Source organism: Perna viridis, chromosome 11 (genome assembly GCF_037379345.1).
Source record: "Perna viridis isolate PV_CMFRI_1.1 ecotype Kerala chromosome 11, ASM3737934v1, whole genome shotgun sequence".
Taxonomy (NCBI): domain Eukaryota; kingdom Metazoa; phylum Mollusca; class Bivalvia; order Mytilida; family Mytilidae; genus Perna; species Perna viridis.
Window position 1 is genome coordinate 1,086,407 of NC_142455.1, and position 23,746 is coordinate 1,110,152.

The 23,746-nt window shown below is 34.4% G+C and overlaps 1 protein-coding gene and 1 pseudogene across 1 annotated transcript in view; both read right to left on the reverse strand.

The window, feature by feature from the left end:
• The window catches only part of LOC148602253 (protein strawberry notch homolog 1-like), a 58,830-nt gene extending 39,071 nt beyond the window's left edge, over positions 1-19,759 (reverse strand). Inside the window, exons 1-13 of the mRNA XM_088552736.1 lie at positions 19,708-19,759; positions 13,644-14,621; positions 13,132-13,222; positions 11,053-11,160; positions 10,508-10,594; positions 9,552-9,643; positions 8,827-8,895; positions 8,398-8,480; positions 7,264-7,382; positions 5,247-5,299; positions 4,147-4,210; positions 3,482-3,652; positions 1,114-1,181 (exon numbers count right to left, since the gene is read on the reverse strand). Coding sequence (XP_088408862.1) covers positions 1,114-1,181; positions 3,482-3,652; positions 4,147-4,210; positions 5,247-5,299; positions 7,264-7,382; positions 8,398-8,480; positions 8,827-8,895; positions 9,552-9,643; positions 10,508-10,594; positions 11,053-11,160; positions 13,132-13,222; positions 13,644-14,263 — 1,625 coding nt within the window. The 5' untranslated portion in view covers positions 14,264-14,621; positions 19,708-19,759. The remainder of the gene's footprint in view (positions 1-1,113; positions 1,182-3,481; positions 3,653-4,146; positions 4,211-5,246; positions 5,300-7,263; positions 7,383-8,397; positions 8,481-8,826; positions 8,896-9,551; positions 9,644-10,507; positions 10,595-11,052; positions 11,161-13,131; positions 13,223-13,643; positions 14,622-19,707) is intronic.
• On the reverse strand, positions 14,927-17,915 carry LOC148602254 (E3 SUMO-protein ligase KIAA1586-like; annotated as a pseudogene).
• Positions 19,760-23,746: the final 3,987 nt, after the last annotated feature.

A 23,746-nucleotide genomic window follows, 5' to 3' on the forward strand; every position in this document is an offset into this window, starting at 1 on the left:
AGAGTCAAATTACATAATTTATTTCACAGTGTGAGATATTGAAATTAAATACACTAGGAACAATCGATAAGACACTACTATCTATATAATAATACCTGTCACTTAGAGATTATTTCAGGTTTTACTTGTTTCTATGGCAAGCCAAAGTGGACAAAAATCAATATTTTGTAATATTAGAAAATGAATTTGTAATATTACAAAATCATTTTTTTAATATTAGAAAAGATCTTTTAATATCAAAAATTCATTTTATAATATTAAAAATTCATTTTCTAATATTACAAATTCATGATTTAGTACTATTATAAAACATCACACATTTTGTACTATTACAAATTGAATTTGTAATATTAGAAAATCACTTTGCAATATTGCAAAATCAGTCACATTTTTTAATATTACAAAATGATTTTCTAATATTAAAAAATCGTAACTGAATACAAAAAGTCCATTTTCTAATATTAGAAAATCAATTTCTAATATTAAAAAATTGTTTTATAATATTAGAAATTCAATCGATTTTTTAATATTAAAAAAAAGTTTTTTGATATTAGAAATCTAATTTGTAATATTAGAAAATGAATTTGTAATATTAGAAAATGAATTTGTAATATCAAAAAATCATTTTTTAATATTAGAAACTACTTATTTTTGTCCACTTTGGCTTGCCATATGTTTCTCATATATTATCATTGTGCGCATTCAATGCCTTTTCTTCAATACAAATCTCTTTTTTTCAGAAATTGTCACAAATGACCTCCTCTTTGTAAACATTAAAAGTTCCCATCACCAACACATAATTTATGGATCAGCCATGGAAAACATTCAAGTTCCCTTCACCTACACGTAATATATGGATCATCCATGGAAAACATTCAAGTTCCCTTCACCTACACGTAATATATGGATCAGCCATGGAAAACATTAAAATTCCCTTCACCTACACGTAATATATGGATCAGCCATGGAAAACATTCAAGTTCCCTTCACCTACACGTAATATATGGATCATCCATGGAAAACATTCAAGTTCCCTTCACCTACACGTAATATATGGATCAGTCATGGAAAACATTGTGTATTTACAAATGTAAGAATGATTTTGTGACTTACCAAACTTGTGTAGCTATATCATACATCTTCCTCTGATCCTCAGTCAATGGAGCTTCTATTGTCATGAACTATCAAGAAAATATCAGAAACTTGTATCAATTACTGTATACATACATTTTTTCCTGATTCTGTCATTTGCAGGTATCAAACTTTGCAGTAAAAAATGATTAGCATTATATAGTGTTAAGCAGCAGTTTTTTTTTATAAAAATCAGACAGGGTGGTTTCCTGCATGTCAAAAACCCACCAAATTCAATGTTGCTTCTGGTTCAGAAACATTTACTGATCACATAACAAGTTTTAGTTTTTCATTTGGTTGTTGCACTTTTGAGATAAAATTTATGTAGATTGTACATGAAATTAGCACTGGTCCATGCTCCCAGTTTTTAGTGGAGTCAGAGTTGCTCATTTCCTTTTGTTACTTTGTATGTTTGGTTTTAGTTGCTCTGTGTTCTTTGTTGTGTATGTCTGTTTTCCATGCCTGATCTTTATTCCTGAATTACATTCTTTTGATTACAGCTATGGCCTTGGTTTCCTTGATTACTCTTCCAAAAGTTATCATTCTTGATTTGGTTTGATTTGGTTGTTTTTAGTAGGAAGTTAAAGTGTAGTTTTCTCAAAAGTACAGATCAAAATATAGCATATGTAGAACAAAAAAACACTATCTGACCCATGGGTTTTTCTACACCATGAACCACTTTACCATGGGCAGTGTCTGAATTTTATTTGGACAAGTTCTTAAAAATCAATTTCACAGGTATAATGTTTTGAGCTTTTCTGTCTACCACAAAAATTATCTAAATAAGTAAACAGCGAAAATTAATGTTTACAATATTTAATAAGAGAACACATTTCTATACTGTAACCTATTTGTCAGGATGATTTATCTGGTTCTATACTGTAACCTGTTTGTCAGGATGATTTATCTGGTTCTATACTGTAACCTATTTGTCAGGATGATTTATCTGGTTCTATACTGTAACCTGTTTGTCAGGATGATTTATCTGGTTCTATACTGTAACCTGTTTGTCAGGATGATTTATCTGGTTCTATACTGTAACCTGTTTGTCAGGATGATTTATCTGGTTCTATACCGTAACCTGTTTGTCAGGATGATTTATCTGGTTCTATACCGTAACCTGTTTGTCAGGATGATTTACCTGGTTCTATACTGTAAACTATTTGTCAGGATGATTTACCTGGTTCTATACTGTAAACTATTTGTCAGGATGATTTATCTGGTTCTATACTGTAACCTGTTTGTCAGGATGATTTATCTGGTTCTATACTGTAACCTGTTTGTCAGGATGATTTATCTGGTTGCTGGGTATTAAACCATTTCAGCAATAATTATCAGAAGGAATACTGTCAAATTCATGATATTACAATCTTTAATTTTAACCCTGTGCTTTTAGGATGCTTACCCTACCAGTACACCTGTTCCATGCTCCCAGTTTTTAGTGGAGTCCAAGTTGTTCATTTGCTTTTGTTACTTTGTATGTATGATTTTAGTTACTCTGTGTTCTTTGTTGTGTGTGTCTGTTTTCCATGTCTGGTCTTTGTCTCTGGATTGCATTCTTTTGATTACCGCTATAACCTTGGTTCCCTTGATTACTCTTTTTAAAGGAAGAATTTCAATTCAAATTTCAAATTATCATAGTTTGCCCTTTATAGCAAGCCAACAGTCAGTTTTACACAGAGTTATAAATATTAATGTATTAAAAACTCTTTCAGTTTAGATATCACAATACTTTTTTCCATTGATGTAACAGAACTTTCAGCCAATTATACATATTAACTTTTTGTTGAAATCTACCAGAGATGTTGTTTGAAACTTGTTTTAATTCTTATCAAAATTTCTATTCATAAGTACATAGAAATTTGATAAGACAAAAATAAAAAATATCCTAGAAATTCATCCCCTCCTGACCTCTTATTTTCAGTCCCTCAAAAAATTTATTTTGATATTTTGTCCAATTCACGTCATATTCTTTAAAATTGACAGCAATTTTCACTAAAACTGATAAAAAATAAATAATTTAAAATTCAACCACCACCAAAAATTTTTGAACAAAGTTTGACGAGAATCTAGGGATTTTTTTATTGTGGCCTAACCTAAAGGCATTTACCCTCACTATTGCGAAAATAAAAAGTAGGACAACAGACTTAAGAAACTGTGAAACCTCTCCAGACCTCTTTAGAACTGAAGGAATTGTTCAGCTTAGGCAGGTGGTTAGTTCGTATATGTTCATAATATACTGAATTTGATATGAATGAATTTTAGAAGAAATCTGGTTTGGACAGGACTTTACTTTATAATAGAAAAGATATATCCACCTTTTCATTTTTATTTGTAGGGAAATACATACCTCGGCTTGTTTATAACTAAGACCCCTGGACACATACATCCCAGACATCTTCATCTCCATAGCCAACATTTCAGCCATACCAAGTCCCTTCTTATGTACCGTGTCTAAAAAACCATCAAATGTTTTGAAAGGTGCTCCATCACCCCACAAGCCAAGTCTCTCCATGAATGCCTGTAAAATAAGAAGCAATAAGTTATGAGAGAAGGAGTATCATTAGTATTTTTATTTATTTACACAAGAAAAAAATATGGTCGGTGGTAAAAAATTTTTAAATTTTAATTTTATTAAACCTTTGGCAATAATCGGGTCGGCAGATCTATAAACAAATTTATAAATAATTTTATAACTTATTCTATCTTTATGTCATCTTTTATCACAAGATCTGTGAGACACTTTTTTTGGCCCTAAACAAATACATTGACTGATCATATTGCAATACATGATATTTTAAATGTAATTCAAATGTTAAAATGTTATAATTTTGAGAGAAAACAGACAATGCTTTTGTTTTATTTTCCGTAATTCAAGTTCTAACTATTGTGATTTAGCCAGTTGCACTTTTGCAAAAATAAAAACATTGCAATAATTCTCTATGCTCAATCTTCATCAATAAATCAATTGTAAATCATCAAGCCAGATACATAATAATTCCAATCTAGTCTTACCATATTCTTAACATCTGTGACTCCAGTAGCACTGCAGTATACCACTCTGGCCCTTGGTAACATCCTACAGACAGAAAAATATATGCAAGGGCTATTCCAGAAAAAGTGTCCTCAGAGGGGGGAACACCATTGATTTCTTAATGTGTTGTTTTGGAGGAGAGGGGGTAAAATAACAGAATTTTCAATTTAACACTTGTAATACATCTTAATTTTATTGTGTTGGTGGTGCCTGTAGATGTCATGGATGTTCTGCCCCATGGACACATATTTTATGGGAATAGCCCTTAGCTTTTTCATGAATTTTTCTTTTTTTTCACGACTGCAGAGCCACCACCCCAAAGTTATGAAAAAAAGTAAGATGGGGGTCTGCTAGAGATATTTTGTGAGGACTGCTATAAAACTTCTTAACAAGCTCAATCAAAAACCATTAGATTCTTTTTTATATTTTAAACTTTACTGTCAAAAAGTTGGTAAAGTGGATTTTACTAGTTTTAAAATTTTACACTTCAGGCATTTCTAACAAACATGGAAAGAATTGTATGAAAATGACTATATTTCTCATTTATGTAAGAGTAATCATGGGAACTAAGGTTATAGTGGTAATAAAAGAATGTAATCCAGGGACAAAGACCAGACATGGAAAACAGACAAACACAACAAAGAACATAAAGTAACTAAAATCATGCATACAAAGTAACAAAAGCAAATGAGCAACTCAGACTCCACTAAAAACTGGAAGCATGGACCAGGTGCACCCATAGGGTAAGCGTCCTCTGCTTTTCGAGAAACAAAGTTGCTCATAAATGTCAAGTCCGGGGTAGACAAACGAGGAAAGGAAAACTATGACCTGTTGAATAAATCAGTTTTCATGGTGCAGATGGATACACCATAACGATCCACGAGTTCATGATGACGACCATAAAACTTCTGTAGTGATGACTTCAATCTTGTAGCAACATAATTTTGTTCCAGAAGCCTATTTGTTAGAGTTCTAGCATGATACAAAAAGTCTGCGTAGTTCAGCAAGCTCTAGCATAACGTATGAGTGGTGATATGAACACTCCATACGCAGGAAATGTAAATGTTTCATTAATACATACTTCTGTATGGCAGCTACAGACAAAGCAACTTTAGTACTATTGTTTTCCTTCCCCTGTAAATAGAAAAAAATGTGACCAAAAGTCAAACAAACGAGTCCATAATTAAACAAGATTGCTACGTGTAGCCACATCCCCCACTTCTGCAACAAAAAGATGTAGTGCAAAAGTCCCATAACTCCTGGAAAATTTGTCAAATAAAAATGGTGGCACAATATGATCCATTACTTGATGATTGACTATGCCTTAAATTAAATGATTCATATAGAAGCAGCATAACTAATTCAAAGTGTCATAGTTTTCCTTTTCTCTTTCATCTAATTCGGACTTGACTTTTTATGAGCAACTCCGTGGATGTTTCTAGAAAAACAGAGGACACTTACCCTACCTGTGCACCAGGTCCATGCTCCCAGTTTTCAGTGGAGTCAGAGTTGCTCATTTACTTTTGTTGCTTTGTATGTATTATTTTAGTCAATTTATAATCTTTGTTGTGTTTGTTTGTTTTCCATGTCTGTTTTCCTTTGTCCCTGGATTACATGGTTAAGATTTCTGCTAGAATCTTGGTTCCCTTAATTACTCTTAAATATGTTTCATGTTCAATTTTCTCAGTTTAACTGACAATAAGAGGCTCCAAGGAGACTGAATCACTCACCTTGTTAAATTTTGGCGTTTCAATGGCTTATCTCTAACAAGGAGTTGTCCGACAATTCTGACTCCACGAAGACTTTGGTAGAACTTATCATAAGGATCATTTTATCAACTGAAAGTTTCATTTTATCTATTATGGTTTTCAATATATTGACTGAAAACTGCTAAAAACATACTTTTTTGCCTTTCAAGGGCAATAACTCTTACATGGAGTTGTCTGACAACTTTGATCCTTGGAGACTTTTGTAGGCCTTATAATAAGGATCATTTCAGCAATTGAAAGATATTAGCTAAACCTAAAGGCTTTGGAGATATATTCACAAAACTACCGTCCAACTCCTATGTTCTATTTTTAGTAACAATGGCCATGTTTTTTAACCATTCAAAAGTCCAAACAATCATTTTGTGCATTTTTATGAGAATAAAAACTTTCATTGAATTCTGTACAGTTGTTTCTGAGGAGAAGATTTTTGAAAGTAATATCAAAAACAGCAAAAAATGTCCAAAAAGGGCAATAACTCTAAAATGGGTCTACAGATTTTCAACAAAAATTTGACCAGATAGATCTCGTCGCGCTAAAAACCTTTACCCCGTCAGAATTTGGTTAAACCTAACAGGTTTGGAGATATATGCAAAAATCTGCTGTCTGACACCTATGTTCTACTTTTAGTAACGGCGGCCATGTTTTTTAACCAACCTAAATCCAAACAATCATTTTGTTAAAGATACCCTTAAAAACAAAAATACCAACTTTCATTGAATTCTGTAGAGTACTTTATGAGAAAAAGATTTTTGAAAGTAATAACATCAAAAACAGCAAAAAATGTCCAAATAGGAAAATTACTCTAACATGGGTCAACAGATTTTTACCAAAATTTGACCACAGATAGATCTCATCATGCTAAATACTTTTAACCATGTTAGAATTTGGCTAAACCTAACGGTTTTGGAGATATATGAAAAAATCTGCTCTCTGACCCCTATGTCCTATTTTTAGTAACTGCAGCCATGTTTTTTAACTGATTAAAAATCAAAACGGTCATTTTGTCAGGATACTCAAAGGAACAATCATAATAAGATTCATGCAAACCTATTCAGTAGTTTCAGAGAAGAAGATGTTTGAAGAAATTGCTAACAACGACAATGACGACGGATGCCAAGTAATGGCAATAGCTCACACAGCCTACAGCCAGGTGAGCTAAAAATTGACCAACAAAAGGGAAGGTTATCATATGCAAAGCCTTTAAGTAAGCCAAGAAAATACTCTATGATTATCAACAAGTTTGGGCTGATTTATACATAAAATAAAAATATGAAACATATGTTTCCATGTGTTTTGATTTGAAGGAATATAAGATAAACCTACGCTTACAGGAATAAAATTCTTGGCTTTGTGACATTCATCAAATATAAGACATCCATCAAAGTCTTCACCACCACACCATTTTACAATCTGATTCAGTCTACTGTGTTTAGATCCACTAAAGGAACCTGAAATAAATTATACGACGCAGTGGCAAGAAATATTGCAGGAATTAAAACTTCTAAGTTAAGAAATATATCACAATTGACACCAAACAAACTGTTTACTCTTACAACCATCAGTTTTTTTCAAGGAGTAGGGGCAATAAGCTATAAATATGGCCTACTTTAACCATATCAACTTTGTTGTAATCAAACAAACTGTTTACTCTTACAACCATCAGTTTTTTTCAAGGAGTAGGGGCAATAAGCTATAAATATGGCCTACTTTGAACATATTAACTTTGTTGTAATCACATTAAAGTTGTTCATAACAAAGCAAAATACATAAATATAGGAAAAATAATGTTTTGTGGCATTAGTTCATTGTAATGCCGTCACAATGGTGATATGACTTTACATCCTTCAGCAAAGACTGCTAAGAACTGTAAATTTTGTTATTTTTTATATACATATATTTACATCCAGAGAACTATGTTTTATTTACATATATTTACATCCAGAGAACTATGTCCACACCCAAGAAACGATTTCATATATTCACATGTGATAAATTATTTAATAATGAATGTATGCGCTAAATATGAAGTTTCTTGGGTGTGGACACCATTTTCTTACCAACAATATGACCAGAAAATTACCAAGAAGTACCAAATTTGACAGAATATCTAAATATCAGTAAACTTCCTTTCAATGCAAGAATTGTCAGAAGTATTTATGTCTTCTCATCTGTCATGGATTCAAGTCTTCAAATTCACAATTCAATCATTCATCAGTTTATGATTAATTTTCAGATAAATTTTAGGCCAATAAGACCCTTTATCGCAACTTTTCTTTTTGAAATCTGTCATAGGGATTTATGTATACCAATAGATTAATGGCAAAATATATCTGAAGTACACTTGGTAATGATAAGCCTGTATTTCAATGATCTTAAATCAGTTTTTTCTTTCCACATTTTTAAATAAAATCTTAAATAATCTAACTAAATATAAATCATAATGGACTACAATAAATAATATACCTCCTTTTTGAACTGATGATACAAGTGTTGCATATGTACTAAAAATAACTCCTTCCTTAAAATCTGCTGGTAAACCTAAAACCCTGAAAATAAAAATAGGCATATACACATGTTGTGTTCTTTCATTTGTTACGTTATCATGTATTTATCATGGGTTTCCATTAACATCAAAATTTAAAATCCTATTGCTGTTTTGAAATTAGCTAATTTTTTGTAAAGTACACCTGTAAAGACTTGTTTTAGAGGCAACCAGTAGACATTGTTACTACATGTTTACAACATCCAAGATTCTCACTGGACATCAAACATGTTTACTATTTCGATAAAGTAATCTAAATTCAAAACTGGCACTACCAAATCATAAAAGCCAATACATACAATTAACGGGTTTTAAAACAATGGCAGTTTTCACTTTAACTCAATATATACCTTGTTTCTTTATCCAATTCCTGGCAGCCATCAATGACCCTGATATGGCAGCCTAAATCTGACAGATCTCTGAAAGTACAAAAATCATTGCACTTCCAGTCAACATTTTCAGCCACTAGCAAAGAAACTGAGACTAGCAAAAATTAATTATGTCTCAAAAAATGTGGTAAAGTTTAGTTATTGTTTTTAAGGAAAATATAGAAATTTTAATGAAGGAAATGGTAAGTTTCTGACACCTCTGAATATGTTTAATATTAAAAATTTGAAAATATATTAAATTACTATAGTCTCACAAATCTTATAGTTGAGGCTATTGTGAATTACTATAGTCTCACAAATCTTATAATTAAGGCTATTGTGAATTACAATAATCTCACAAATCTTATAGTTAAGGCTATTGTGAATTACTATAGTCTCACAAATCTTATAGTTGAGGTTATGTGAATTACTATAGTCTCACAAATCTTATAGTTGAGGCTATTGTGAATTACAATAATCTCACAAATCTTATAGTTAAGGCTATTGTGAATTACTATAGTCTCACAAATCTTATAGTTGAGGCTATTGTGAATTACCAAAAATCTACATAATTTGAAGACCTAACAGATGATCTCACTTCTATTAAAGTCATTTGATATTTCTTACAAACTTAAGCTTTGCATAATCAAATCATAAAGAGACAAAAATGGGGGCCCTATGTTTTTTGCCCTACCAATTAATTATACCTCTTTGCATCTACAACAAGGTCTGCTGATATTGAAAACCAAATATGCTTTGTCCTCTTCCGGGAAAAATTGTCCAAGATTATTCCTGCAATCTGATACAGCAAAGGTAAATAAATGCAGCTTTTTTAAGTAATTACTGTCATTTCTTAATTAATTATTTTTGTGAAAATGCCTGGATTGCTATTGCAATATTCATGATAATTTGAACTCACAATATAAAACTTCAAACAGTACTAAATTAATATTTAAATTCTTCTCTGTCTAAGTATCAGGCAAAATGTGTTTAAGGTATGACACCTCATAACCTCCATAAAAAAAAAACCATCAAAGTGTATGTAATGTTTGCCTTTTTAAAATATTGGCAGGTATGATTCAGTTGAAATGCATTCCTGAAAAATGACAAAAAAATTAAAAATAATTTGCAAAATTTTTACATCAATCAATTTCAGAATTTACAGCTGTTCAGTTGGCAAGCAAATGAAAACCTTGAAATAAGTCTTGTTGTCTGATTCCCAAAGTTCAACTCATTAAGTTGTATCATACATAGAGGGAGACCTAGGGTAAAGGATACAACTCTTACAAATTATTGGAACGTTTGTATTCAGCATTTTACATCAATCTCATGTAGGCATCAAAGTAACATGGATTGATTTCATTCTGTTTCAAATATAAGTTTGATAGGCTTTGGTGAAATTTAATATGATACAAACATATCACTGATTTCAAGAGTTATGTTCCTTACCCTAGGTCTACATCCTTAAAAAGTATCTGTAAGACTTTTCATTTGCGTTAAGGTAGAAAATTCTGCATGCAACTTAAATGCTGTCATAAAAGTAATAAATCCTTAAAACAACTCAATCTGAGACTATTATTGTAGAGTAGTAGATGTTTAAATGATGAACCATAAATAATCAGGTGACAAGTTCAGAGGAGAAGATTACTGGTACTATATTTACCTGTCTACCTTTACCTACACCAGCAGCATCTCCAATAAAGAATCCAGCTCTTCTTCCATTAGGTAAAATTATCTGATGTCTCTGGCACTGTAATAGTAGTTGAATTAAAATGAGGTATACTATAAACTATAGGGCATCTAATGGTACATCAAGTGATACTCTGTCACATGGGATTTTTTTTTAAAACAACTTAAGATGGCCATAACTTTTTCGTAACATATCTGATCTAACTGAAATTCACACTTGATCTGTATTGTATGATACTCAATATCTATACAATGTTTTAAATAGATTTTTCAATATTTTCTGAAGTTATCATCTGGAAACTGGATGGTTATAAAGGAATTGGAGAACTTATCTTTTGAGATTCAGATCATTAACGAGTTTTAATAAAAATGAATCAAAGTATATTAGAATCATTTCTATGAATATTTGACATTCCTCTAAACATATCAAATTTCAGCAATGAAGTTTTAAATGCATTACGGAAAGCATGAATGACCATATTCACCAGGGTTGTATTTATTAATACTTTTGTTACTTACAGCATAGAGAACACCTTCTAACTGTAAACTACTCAGCTTTCCTGATGTCACAATCTCTGAAGTGATGCCTTCTACCAAGGGATAGACTGGATCTGGTGGAAGTAACTCCTTCAAAATAAATAACAACAGTGTTTGTGACATGAAAGAAAACAGCGCTGGCCTCCAGTTGAATCCTATACAGTCCTCTATTCTTCGGGCTAGTCCTTGAGAATTGTGAAGGAAAGCACTGATAAAGCTTTTTCAGACCATCAGAGAAAATTATGGCACAGTTTGGTCAAAAATTTACTGTTTTAAGAATAGTAACAAGCTCTCACATAATGAAGCTATAAATAGTGTAATCTTCCTCCCAGTCATTTCATGGTACATACAAGTAGATATTGCTGGATGTACATGTAAGTGTACAAAGTATTCTACCAGTGGAACCTAATAAAATGGACTTATATTTTAATAAAAAGACATTCGCAACAAAACGTTGAATCAAGCAATGTCATTTAAATGTCACATTGAGAAACTTTTGTTGCGGCTTTTCATCTCCAGACGAGATCTGACCATATTTTAAGACCCGTGCAGGTCCAGGTTTCAAAAGAATAGGCCTGCATCAGTGCTAAGCTTGTCATAAAAGGCAACTAAATAGTGCTAAGAACCTTAGCCGAGGGCTAGGGTGCTCTGCCGACAGGGCAACTGGGTTGTGTGCCCCAGGTGGAATGGGGTACTCCTGGTGTGTTACATGCTGGGGTTGTCTGGCTATAATACGGAAAACTTGACCGCAAACCATAGTGGTGCACCATGTTGGGAAAGATGCCATGTTCCATGCACGTTCAAAAACCCTACTGTGGTATTCTCACGGAGTAGGCACCATATGGCTCCGCCACGGGAGGCTAAATTGCCCGACCCTACCCACCTCTCCCTATTTCCAGTGGCAATCAAAATTTGTTGACCCCATTATCCTTGTGTCCCATCCCATTTTTCATTTCATCATCATTTCATGTTCATTTTATCATCCACTTCATGTTCATCACCTGAATATAGCTGAAATATTGCTGCTTTATCAGGCGTTAAACCACAACAAACAAACAAACAAATGTACAGTTAAATCTTCTAGTTCATCAAAATACATTTTAATAATTTGATACAACCGGTATAAGATGGACAGATTTTTATGTAGCTATCGTTACTTTGGGACAGTAATTGAGCATTGCGATTGTCAATCTGCGTCTACTGAGACATGCCTGATCGTCGCAAACATTCATTTACTGTATATTTAGAAATTCTAAACCAGACTGTACAATTTAATTACTCAAAGCATTTATAAAGCACCACTGTGTGCATACATTTTAACTTCTAAAGATGTTGTTGCTAATGTGACATGTCCAAATGTCGCTAACGTTACTCGTTTTTGTCTCCGTCACATTAGCAACAACCTTAATTCAAATCATGTTTTCTTTCAAGAAACTGGCACAAATTAAACTAGTAAAAAATAAATATTGGCAACACTTGCAACTTTATACTGATTCAGTTCTTTTTACAGTGTTTTAGATGTCATTTACTTTGAAAAACAAACTTTTTGTCCGATTTTCCATGTGTCACATGTCCATCATCTTAAACTAATTTTTTTTCCACTAATATATTAGAAATAGTAATGTACAAGATGCTGAATATCTTCCTAAACCCTTTACCTTTCAGAATTTATTTTGGTTTTATTGCTGGTTGAAGGCTTAAAACCACAATTAATATTTAGGACTAGGCTGCAAAAGGAGAAAATGTGGGTAACCCTGTTTCCTTGGCAACCATTCAATAATTTCTTACACTATCTACTCTTTTTTTGAAGAATTATGACCTACTGGCAATAAATTTACAGAAAATATAATTTTTTTTTCATGTAATGCCTTCTGTAATTATTTATCATGAAAGTAGGACGCAGAACACAATACTTTAAAATCTGCCTCTACTTTGCCCGAAGTGTACGAGTTCCCATTTTAAGACGATTCCCTGAATGTACACTTACTTACCTGAAGTAGATGTACATGTATATCATCTATAGAAGTGTACCTTATTGAACATGAATTCATCAGTACTTACAGCTAGAGGTCCAGCCTCAACTATATCCCCAGGGTGGGGCTGGCAACCCGGGACTACTTCTCTATGAATGTACTTGGAAAACACTTCAGAGCTAAAATGGTTAACACAAAAATATATTGTGCTTGTACCTAGTCAACTATTGATTCTATGACAGAGGAAGAGTTAGCTTTACTTAATTTAAGTAATTTTCATACTGTATATGCATTTTGTCTCTAATACCTAAACTTTATCAATTTCTGGAATACGTAAAAATATTCAAATAAAACAATTAATGTTGTTTTTGACAGAGTTATCTGCCATTGAAATGTTCACTTTCAGTGCAATCCAATGAAATTATAACTCAATGCACCAACATGACATGGAAAATATCATCTTGTTTTATTCTGATGGTGCAAATAGTCAAATTACACCCTCAAAATGATGGTTTTTTTATACCATGTTTCACCCACTGCCTGATTCTTACAAACACTGACACTTAAACACTTAATACATGTATACACTTATACCATTACCTAACGATCTCTTCCACTCCATCATCCTTCATTTTGCCAATCTCTTCCTGTTCTGTCAAATCCACCACAGATTTCCCTGAAGAAGGTTGTGACCTTTTCCCTCCAGGCAATATAGCTGCTGCATGACTTCCTGTGTAAAGCTTGTTAAGGATATCAATCTGCTGTAAAATTGGATGTACAGGAACACCCTGGATAGCTGATAGATTAAACGTTTGACTGGAGGGAACACCCTGGATAGCTGCTAAAGTCTGAGCCACATTTGGTGGAGATGCTGCTGGGTTCAATGAATTATATGTATGAGAAGTTCCTGGACTTGTTGGGCCTGAGTGATGTTCATTGATCACGGGAGATGCAAACTGTGCATTCATTTTTAACATTCCTGGACTTGTAAGGTCTGAATGATGTCCATTGATCATGGGAGGTTTAAACTGAGCATTCATTTGTGACGTTCCTGGAACTGGAATGTTTGATTGGTGTCCTTTGGAATGATTGACTTGTGATGCATTTAATAATGAGACTGAACTAAACTGAACTGAATTTCTTTGGAGATCACCAATAGAAGATTTCTGCAATTTGACTCTATCAGTCAAAGGTAAATCATCCTTCTCGGGTCGAGACATTGGTCTAAGCTTTATAGATCCATTTCTGTCAACTTCATCTGGTTCTTGGCTTTCAGTATTGTAATGTCTATTTTCATCATTGGCTGCAACTTTTTGGCTCAGTAATTACTTTGCTTCAATCTGCTCTCAATAATAATAAGATCTGATTCCCCTATATGAACAGTTCAGATGTGCGTACTACAAATGTAACACCAGACCATTTTTTTTACTAAAATGAGAATCAGCCTCCACTTGTTGCATCATATACTCCTCTAGTGATCTGAGCACAACCATTTAATTGACAATTTTCCCATCTGGTTACATGCAAGTCCTGTCTCCTGGTCTATCAAGTAGTTTTGTCAGTTCTAAATATTTTGACCTGGAAATACACAATACTGAATTGAATGGTTTACCAATACTACAGTATTTTTGATGTTTAATTTTATTTTCAAATGAAAAATACCATGGCAATAAGACTAAAAACAAAAAGAGTGACATGCAAATCTCAAGAATGAACAAACAAAATGCATCATGGAGTGCAGCTAGATATGCCTGCAGAGGTCACATCTCCAGAATGAATAAAAAATGTAGGTCAAATCAATTACAAAATTCAGATTAAGTCTGGCTGTCATTTGTTTTTTTTTTCAACATATGTCCATAATTATTGGTGACTAAACACTTTTTCAATTTAAAAGTTTAATCCCTCTTTCCTTAAATACCTTAAATGTCAGTAAAGGATTTTTCACTCTTGTAATAATGTACAATATACATGACCAGTGCTCCAGCTAGACACTGAAAGGGGCAGGGTGCTGTTGAGCAGAGGGGCACCTTTGTAGTCAGAAAAGGGCACTTTTTTTTGTTCGCATGTTTACCATGTCAAGTTGTTTGTTTCATTTTCTATGTATGTAATTTTCTTTGTTTCTTTGTTTTTTTTTTTTGGGAATTCTTTCTGATAACTAGCTGCTGAACCCCACCTCTTATGGTTTATATGAAAACTTTTTGATAGTTACTGTATGCAAATATCAAAAAATTGTCATATTTACAATAAGAGCTACAGTTCTACAGCTATGACATTATGTGTTTATTATGTGTCCACATTTTTGTAACTGTATATATGGTAGCAATAAAGATGTAAACATGTTTTGATTATTTATTACAATATGAAAACTATTTATATAATTTCAAAATTCATAGCATCACACACTACATTCATTGCTTACAGGCTCAAAATACACATATATATATTCACCCATACAAACTGCAGTTCATGAAAGTTACCAATATTGCTAACAACAAAATCTATCTTACATTCTTCAGAGAACAAACTTCTGAAACACTCACACACCATACAAACTGCAGAAATCTACTACCTCTCAAATACACACCAAAATATACAAAAAAGTATAAAAATAAGTTAAGGCTATTACATGTTTTGTCATTTTTTCACATCAAATAACAGTAAATTTTTACAGAACAAAGCTTAATTTCACAGTATTTTGATAACAACAATAAGTTCATGACATCTATCTATGAAAATTTGAATGTAGCACACTACAAAATGTTCAATTGAATAAATGCTTTTAGCACAATGAGTTGATTCTTCTGTCTCTAACTGTGAAAAAACTGGTGACTGTGGACTGAATGATGTCTACAAACATAGTCTCATCACAGTTCAGTTTGATATTCAGGAGATGGTTTAGAGTGCTGGTCTTCAGACTGTTTCGGTGGCTGGTCTTGATGAGTTTGACTTCAGAGAATACCCTTTCTACTTCAGCTGTACTAAGAGGGAGAGTGGTGGCAATACTTATCAGTATATAAAGCAATGGGTAGATGTCCTTCAGCCCTGTGGTTGGGTTATGCAGTAGTTGAAGTAGATGAGTCAGTGACTTGTCTTGTAGGGTCCTGGTACTGAGTAGCTGTATGAAGTCTTGCCATTGGGTCTGCAGTTCTTCTGGGTCCACTGGAAAGTGGTCTGCAAGGCTGAACATCTCACTGAACCCATAAAGTGATGGAAGGTCTTCTGGTGTACCACTAAGATCCAGGACTGAAAGCTGGTCAATGATGTCTGTGTCAACAAACCTGTCTTGAATATTGGTAATCAGTTCGGTGAGGAATGGTTCTTCAACTTTTGTGTTGAAGTCAGAACTTGGGGTAGTTGTCAATTGTAGATCAGATGACATCTGTGAGTATTTCAGCTGCCAGAGTCCATCTTGGGTTTGTCCGGTTTCTAACATCTTGAAGGTTTTGTCTACTGTTGACTTTACCATGCTGAGGTTAACATCTCTACGTTGGAAGACCAGTGATAAAGTGGATATGTGTGGTAGTGTATCTGCCAGCAACAAGAGTGACCTAAGTGTAGCTGGGTCTTTAAGACTCTTCAGGATACCATTACCAACTGGGTCACTGCTTATACCTGATGTCTCTAGGTCAACAACAATAGCTTTATAGAATCTGACTATGCTGGAAACTGCTTGGTCATGGGATAACCATCTGTGGTGTCTGGCTTGTTTAATGCTCAGTGGTGCTTGGTTAAAGGCAGCTTGAACCATTTTCAGACTGGCTGTATGGACACAACTATACCTGTAATACTTGTAGATTTTTTCTAATGTTTCATCAGTTTTCTTCATGACTGGTAGAGTTGAAGCTATCTCTACAGGCTAGTGCAAGTCGATGGTCTCTGCAGTGGTTTGTGATTAAGGATGGGTTGCTGTCTTTTAGTTTTTTGGCTACACCATTCTTCTTACCAAGGAATACAGCTGCACCATCAGAAGCAAACCCAGATATGTCATTCAGAAGAAGTCTTTTATTGTTGATCTCTGTGACGATTGAGTTGGTAACTGTATCTGCAGTTGCATTTGGCAACTCTATGTCTACAAGAAAGGCTGTCTGCAGTTGACCTGTTTGATTGATGTGTCTGGTACAGAGAGCTAGGTGTTTAATGGACCTGTTGTCGGACACTTCATCTACCATTAATGAGTAACATGGACTGGACTTGATACTGTCTGCAACTGTGTCAGACACTTGCTCACTCAGTAGGTTAAGTAGCTCCTGAACTGTTTCCCAACTAGAGTATGTTGCATTCTTTGCTAGTCGTAGATTTAGTAAGTTGGTTGCACCAAGCTCTATACAGAGGTCTACCATGTTGTTGAAGAGGTCAAGTGGAAGGTTCTTGGTAATTATGAAGTACATAACTTTGAGTGTGTCGATGATAGCTTTCTGGGCTGACGAAGTTATGTTGTTGGACATATCGTTGACAGTCTGGTTCAGTTCTAAGGAGAGTGAGTGTTTATGTTGATCACTGTCTTGGTGCTCCTTTAATTTGTCACGGCGAAGGCACTTGTAACCAGTCTCAGACCAAGTCTTGTTCCCATTGTTACCATAGGACTTGTGTTTCTTGCATAGTTTGCACAACATAACATCGATGGCATTGCCGGATTCGTCAGTTTCGGTGGTGAAAATTAACCAACAAAAGACAGTTAACCATGCTTTGTTCACCCCAACTTTATGACCAATGGTATTTCTGTTACGGCTAGGCGTAGGCTTGTCTTGTGTAGATGTAGTCTGAGTTGAGGATATTGTAGGTGTCTATACAATCAGTTGGTTTATCAGTAGATGTGGCTTGTACTTCAGTACTTTCATCAGAACTAAAAGAAATAGAAATAAGGAAAGGTAAATGAATTTTACTATACTGAATTAACCACAAAATTCAATCAAACAATTTGAAAATCGAAATGAAAATATTAAAATTTTGTAAAACTTAAAAAATTATTTTCTTGTATTAAATGTATAATACGAAAATTTGATAAAACCATATAAATGAGGATTGGCGAAAAAAAACGACCTTTTACAGTTCACCATTATTAAATTTAGTTAATTTTTTTGTGAGAAGAAATAAATCATGAAAAGTTAAAATTCGGATATGAATTTTTAAAATTTTAATTATGGAGAAAATTCCTAGGAGAAGTAAAATTATTTGCAAATCGGCTTCGGATCTCCATATGAATACATGTTATTGTATTTGTCTATCTTGTAATTAATTTTGTTTGCACAACATTCGAAACTTTTTCATAAATATTTAATCCAATAAATAACAAATAAATCTGTTAAAATCTAACGAGCAGCGAGTATTTATAATTATTTTAAGAAATCTTTTTTCAGTCATGTCATAGGTCATGATAAAATCATATCAGCTGCCGTACTGGTTCAAACAAGCAATCAAACTTTTAAAATTGTGTATTTTTTAAAACTTTTGTTAGAAAATTTAATGTCATCAGTACATGTACGTGGTCACATAAATATTTGATTTGAAAAAAAATATAAAATGACTGGTACCGAGTTGAGTCTGTGTTGAAGAACGATCTGATAGATGTGTCGTCTTTGCAACTTTCTGCTTGTCTCTGGCAAGTTGAGCTAAACGTTGTTTCTGTGAAGGCATAGTGGTTTATGAATAACTAAAAACTGACTCAAAACGCACGTTATATACATTTATCAGCTGTGACATAGAGTAGTCTTGTTGAGATCAATCATACTGCCCAAGCGGCGGGCACACACTGAGATTTTCATCACCTACTTCAAACTAATTATGTTAATCAATTACACAAAACAAAAGGTAAATTGTAACTGATATCTGGTAATTAACACCTTTGAAGTTTAATCTATACTAATTGATTTTAATGACATGATTGTATTCTCCAGGTAAACTTCAGGTATGTGTCATGACTGTAGTTGTAATATTTATGACAGGAAATTAATCGATCATGCAAAAAACCACCTGTTCAGAAGTTACGGTTGCAAAAAAGGGCACAAGGGCGTATCAGAAAAGTCGTAAGGGCAGAAGGGTGCATTTAAGGGCACCAAGGGCGCTGCGCCCTTCTATTTTGGGCTACCAAGACCATTGCATGTACATGATGTAGTAAGAGGTTGTGGTGGGTTGGTTATACCTGTACCATGACTCAAAATTACTCCTTGTTAATGGTGAATAATGGATATGTTTTTTTGTGGGTCAACGGTTTCATGGTGGATGATTTATTAATTGATTGGGTGGTCCTTATTTAATTGATTTTATCGTTCAATTGTCTCATGCATTTTCTTTTGTTTAGATCTGTATAGATTGAGAATTTGTGTTCACTTTCATCAGTTTGAATAGTTTTAAGTATAATGATTGGACACTGAAATCTATATCCAATACATTGCATTTTTTCCTTAAACCAATATGAAGATAATACCCTTATCACTATGTTACTAATGTCCACAAAACAGTTACACTTTGTCGGTTTTTAAGCTTTTTATATTTCGAAATATGGCGGGAAATCTTTACAACACAAAAATTAAGCTCAACTGTACTCCAACTGTTATTCAACATAAATTAAAGGTGAAGAATACATTTGTCATTTTGTATGTCTCTTATACACAAGGTATTTGTGATAAAAAAGACATGTGGGTAATATAATTATTACGATATTTACAAAGTTTACAACTGCGAAGTCAGCAATCTTATGTAACTCCAACCAGGAGATTTCGAAAGAGTTCATGATATTTCGGTCCATTGCAAAATCGTCCCACAAATAATGTGCCATCACGACAATCACGCTTTTTCGTATACCTTTTCCTCGCATCTTTGCTTCCGTAGCATGATTACATATACCCTATGACGGTATGTAAAACAAAATTATCTTTGGAATATCTAAAATAGTAAATGAATTAAACTTCCAGGGGCAGATCCAGAAATTAATAATAAATTCCAGGTCTTCAAACCAGAAGTTTTGAAGGGAATTCTAGGCTACAATTTCTCATTATTGTCCAAATTTTGCACAATGTTACCAAACTTTCCAACAGAATGGGGTTCCAATATTATACAAACGTCTCAGAATGTGACGACTCTATTCACTGCACTGCTCCATCGGATCAAATTGATACATGGAAGATATGTAAACGATGAAAGTCCACGAATTCCGTGGAATTCCAGAGAAAATTTCGGAATTCGTGGACTTTCATCTACGTCCACATGTTGAAAAACTTCCATCATTTATAAAAGATACGACTGATTACTTACACAAGATGCGGGCTCTGAATCCCCTTCCACCAAACACCACTCTGGTCACTATTGACGTTACATCTCTCTATACCAACATTCCTCACTCTGATGGTATCGAGGCTTGCAGAGAAGTATGGGACTCTCGGGAGGTCAAAGTTCCACTTACTGACTGCCTAGTCACTTTGCTCACAATGGTTTTAAAAAAGAACAATTTACTTTTTATGGAGACCATTACTTACAAATAAATGGCACAGCTATGGGTACCAAAATGGCTCCGTCTTATGTCAACATTTTCATGGGAAAATTTGAAAAAGAACTACTTGAATCCTCTATAGAAAAGCCTCTGTCCTGGTATAGGTTTATTGACGACGTGGATATGAAGTGGACACATGACGAAGAAGTTTGTTTGTTTGTTTGTTGGGGTTTAACGTCCGATCAGCAATATTTCAGCTATATTCAGACGATGAACATGAAATGGATGATAAAATGAACATGAAATGAAAAAAAAGGATGGGACACAAGGACAATAGGGTTGACAAATTTTGATTGCCACTGGAAAAAGGGGGTATGGGTAAGGTCGGACAATTTAGCCTCCTGTGGCGGAGCGCAAAGGTTCCTACTCCTATCGAATACCACAGCAGGGTTCTTTAACGTGCGAGGAACGTGGCATCTTTCCCAACACGGTGCACCACTATGGTTTGCGGTCAGGTTTTCCGTATTATAGCCTGACAACCCCAGCATGAAACACGCCAGGGATACCCCATTCCACCTGGGGCACACATCCCAGTTGCTCTGTGGGCAGAGCGCCTAGCCCCCGGCTAGGTTTCTGAGCACTATTTAGTCGCCTTGTACGACAAGCTTAGCGCTGCTGCAGGCCTATTCTTTTAACACCCGGACCTGCACGGGGCATGACGAAGAAGAACTAAACAATTTTATCGCTCGTGCAAACAATCAACATCTTTCAATTAAGTTCACTCACGAAACATCTGCTACTAGCATCTCGTTCCTCCATGCCTCCAGCACCTTATCGGGGGAGAGCTCTCCACGGACCTATACTCAAAACCAACTAACACACATCAATATCATGCCTAAGAGCTGTCATCCATCTCACCTGACTAAGAGTATACCATTCAGTCAAGCTCATAGGCTAAGACGCATTTGTACAAATGACGAATCCTTAAAGAAACGTCTAGGTCAACTGAAGAACAATTTAAGAAGAAGGGGATATAGATACAAGACCATCAATGAAGGGTTCCAAAAAATTCACAATATCCCAAGAAGTAGTCTGTTACAATACAAGGCAAAGAAAAAATGTATAAGAACCCCTTGTGTTCTAACATACCACCTCTGCCTTAAAAACAGCCACAACACCATTCGTGAGCACTGGGCCTCTGTCGAAAGAAACTCAACATTATCCAAAATCTTTCCCGAACCACCTATGATTGCTTTCAGACAGCCAGACAGTTTGCGTAGTCTACTTGTGAGGGCTGAAATATCTAAGCCCAACTTGACTCCAGGCGAGAGTCGCTCCTGTGGTGACAAAAGGTGTAAATGTTGCAACCAAACGCACCACTCGTCATCATTCACCAGCACAGTCACGGGGAAACGCTACAAAATATTTTGCAACGTGCACTGCAAGAGTGCTAATGTAATATATTTGCTCCACTGTCCCATCTGTGGCCTTCAATATGTTGGTGAATCAAAACAGCCTTTTCAACAAGCGCTTGAACGGACACAGGAGCGGCCTAACAAAAAAAGCCTTTACTCCCAGTGAGTCAACACTACAGATTACCTAACCACTGCCTCGATGATTTCAACAAAATGAAAATCTTCATCGTGGAACAAAACGCGATCTGGAGCGATCAACAGAGAGTGAAGCGGGAGGGATTGTGGATAAAAGAACTCCGTGTTTTACACCCATATGGAATTAACAAAAAAACATTAAGTTCTTCCTATTTTGTATAGTTTCTTATAACAGTGCTGGTAAATATTTTTATTTTTGTAGTTCAGTATTCAAGATCAACACACAACGTGTGTCTACAGCACAATGTTCAAGATCTTTGTTACTGTCGGTAAAATTGTATACGTCACAGGTATTCACCTGATTAGGTAGTGAGTTGTGTTCACATACCATTTACTTTCTTACACACTCACTTTATTTAAGGCACTGAAGAAGGTCATTTGTTGACTGAAAATTTTGCCCATTATATACTTTATTATAGTGTGTTAACATCTTTATCGGTATCGTTGTACAATCCTTTAGACTTATATATATATATAGGCTAGAAAAGGAAAATAGACACACACAACAAAGAAACATGAATTAACAAAAAAGAACATACAAAAAATCACAAGTAAATGAGCAACCCGGACTCTACTAAATATAGGAGGAGCATGAACCATGTGCACAGGTAAGGTAAACGTTTTCTAAAAACACCTGCCGAGTTGCTCATAAATATGTCATGTCCGCGGGGTCGTTGAAATCTGACGTTGCAGTCCAACAGTTCAGTCCAACAACATATTTTACATGATTAAATGACTCCCGCGGGGTATAGGAAAGAAAAACTATGACACGGTGAAGAAATTGGTTCTCATGGGGAATATAGATACACCATTACGACCCACGAGTGCATGGTGATCGACAACCTTTAAATGTCTGTAGTGCTAATCAGGAAGTGTATATGTACTTAAAGTCCCTGTATTAATAAATGCTTTAAGGGGTAAACAATTTGAAATAAAAGTTTTTACGTTATAGAAATGTGTTTTCTTACTGAAAAAAAAGAAGAAAAGAACCAAAAAAGATTGATTAAAATGGACAGAAAGGAGTGGCAACTATCCATATCAATAAAGTGCACATGGTTAATTAGGACTGAAAACATGTGTAACATAAACATCAGGATCACGGATTACTCCTTCAACGTAAGAGGTTAGAATTCCGTTCATCCATAAATAAGTCAGAAAATAGCTTGCCAGACAACCTGTAGCACTGCTGGAGTAGATCACGGATCAATAACCCATCCTCATTATGTAAGAGCTTCTAGGTCCATTTAATTATAGACCAACATTCCAATTATTTTAAAAGTAAAACGAAAATTTAAATGCATGTAATATTGTACTTGACTCGTTCATGTTATGATATTCTTTGGATAACCATATCAAGAAAATAAATCAACAGCGTGGCTAACTGACAGACGATATATTAAACACAAATGTAACACGCAAAATTATGATAGTGTCTAATGTTTAAGAAATCGTTGTGGAGTTATAATCACTTAATTTTTTTACCGAAAATTATGCAAGGAGTGGACGATCGAGATCAAAATTCTCTTACAAAAATACAACTCTCAGACGAATATTTCATATACGTTAACCCTATCGTAAACTTGCTGTTGAAATAAATGAGCAACCTGGACTCCGATAAAAACTGCGAGCATGGACAAGGTGCATCGGTAGGCTTAGCGTCCTCTGCT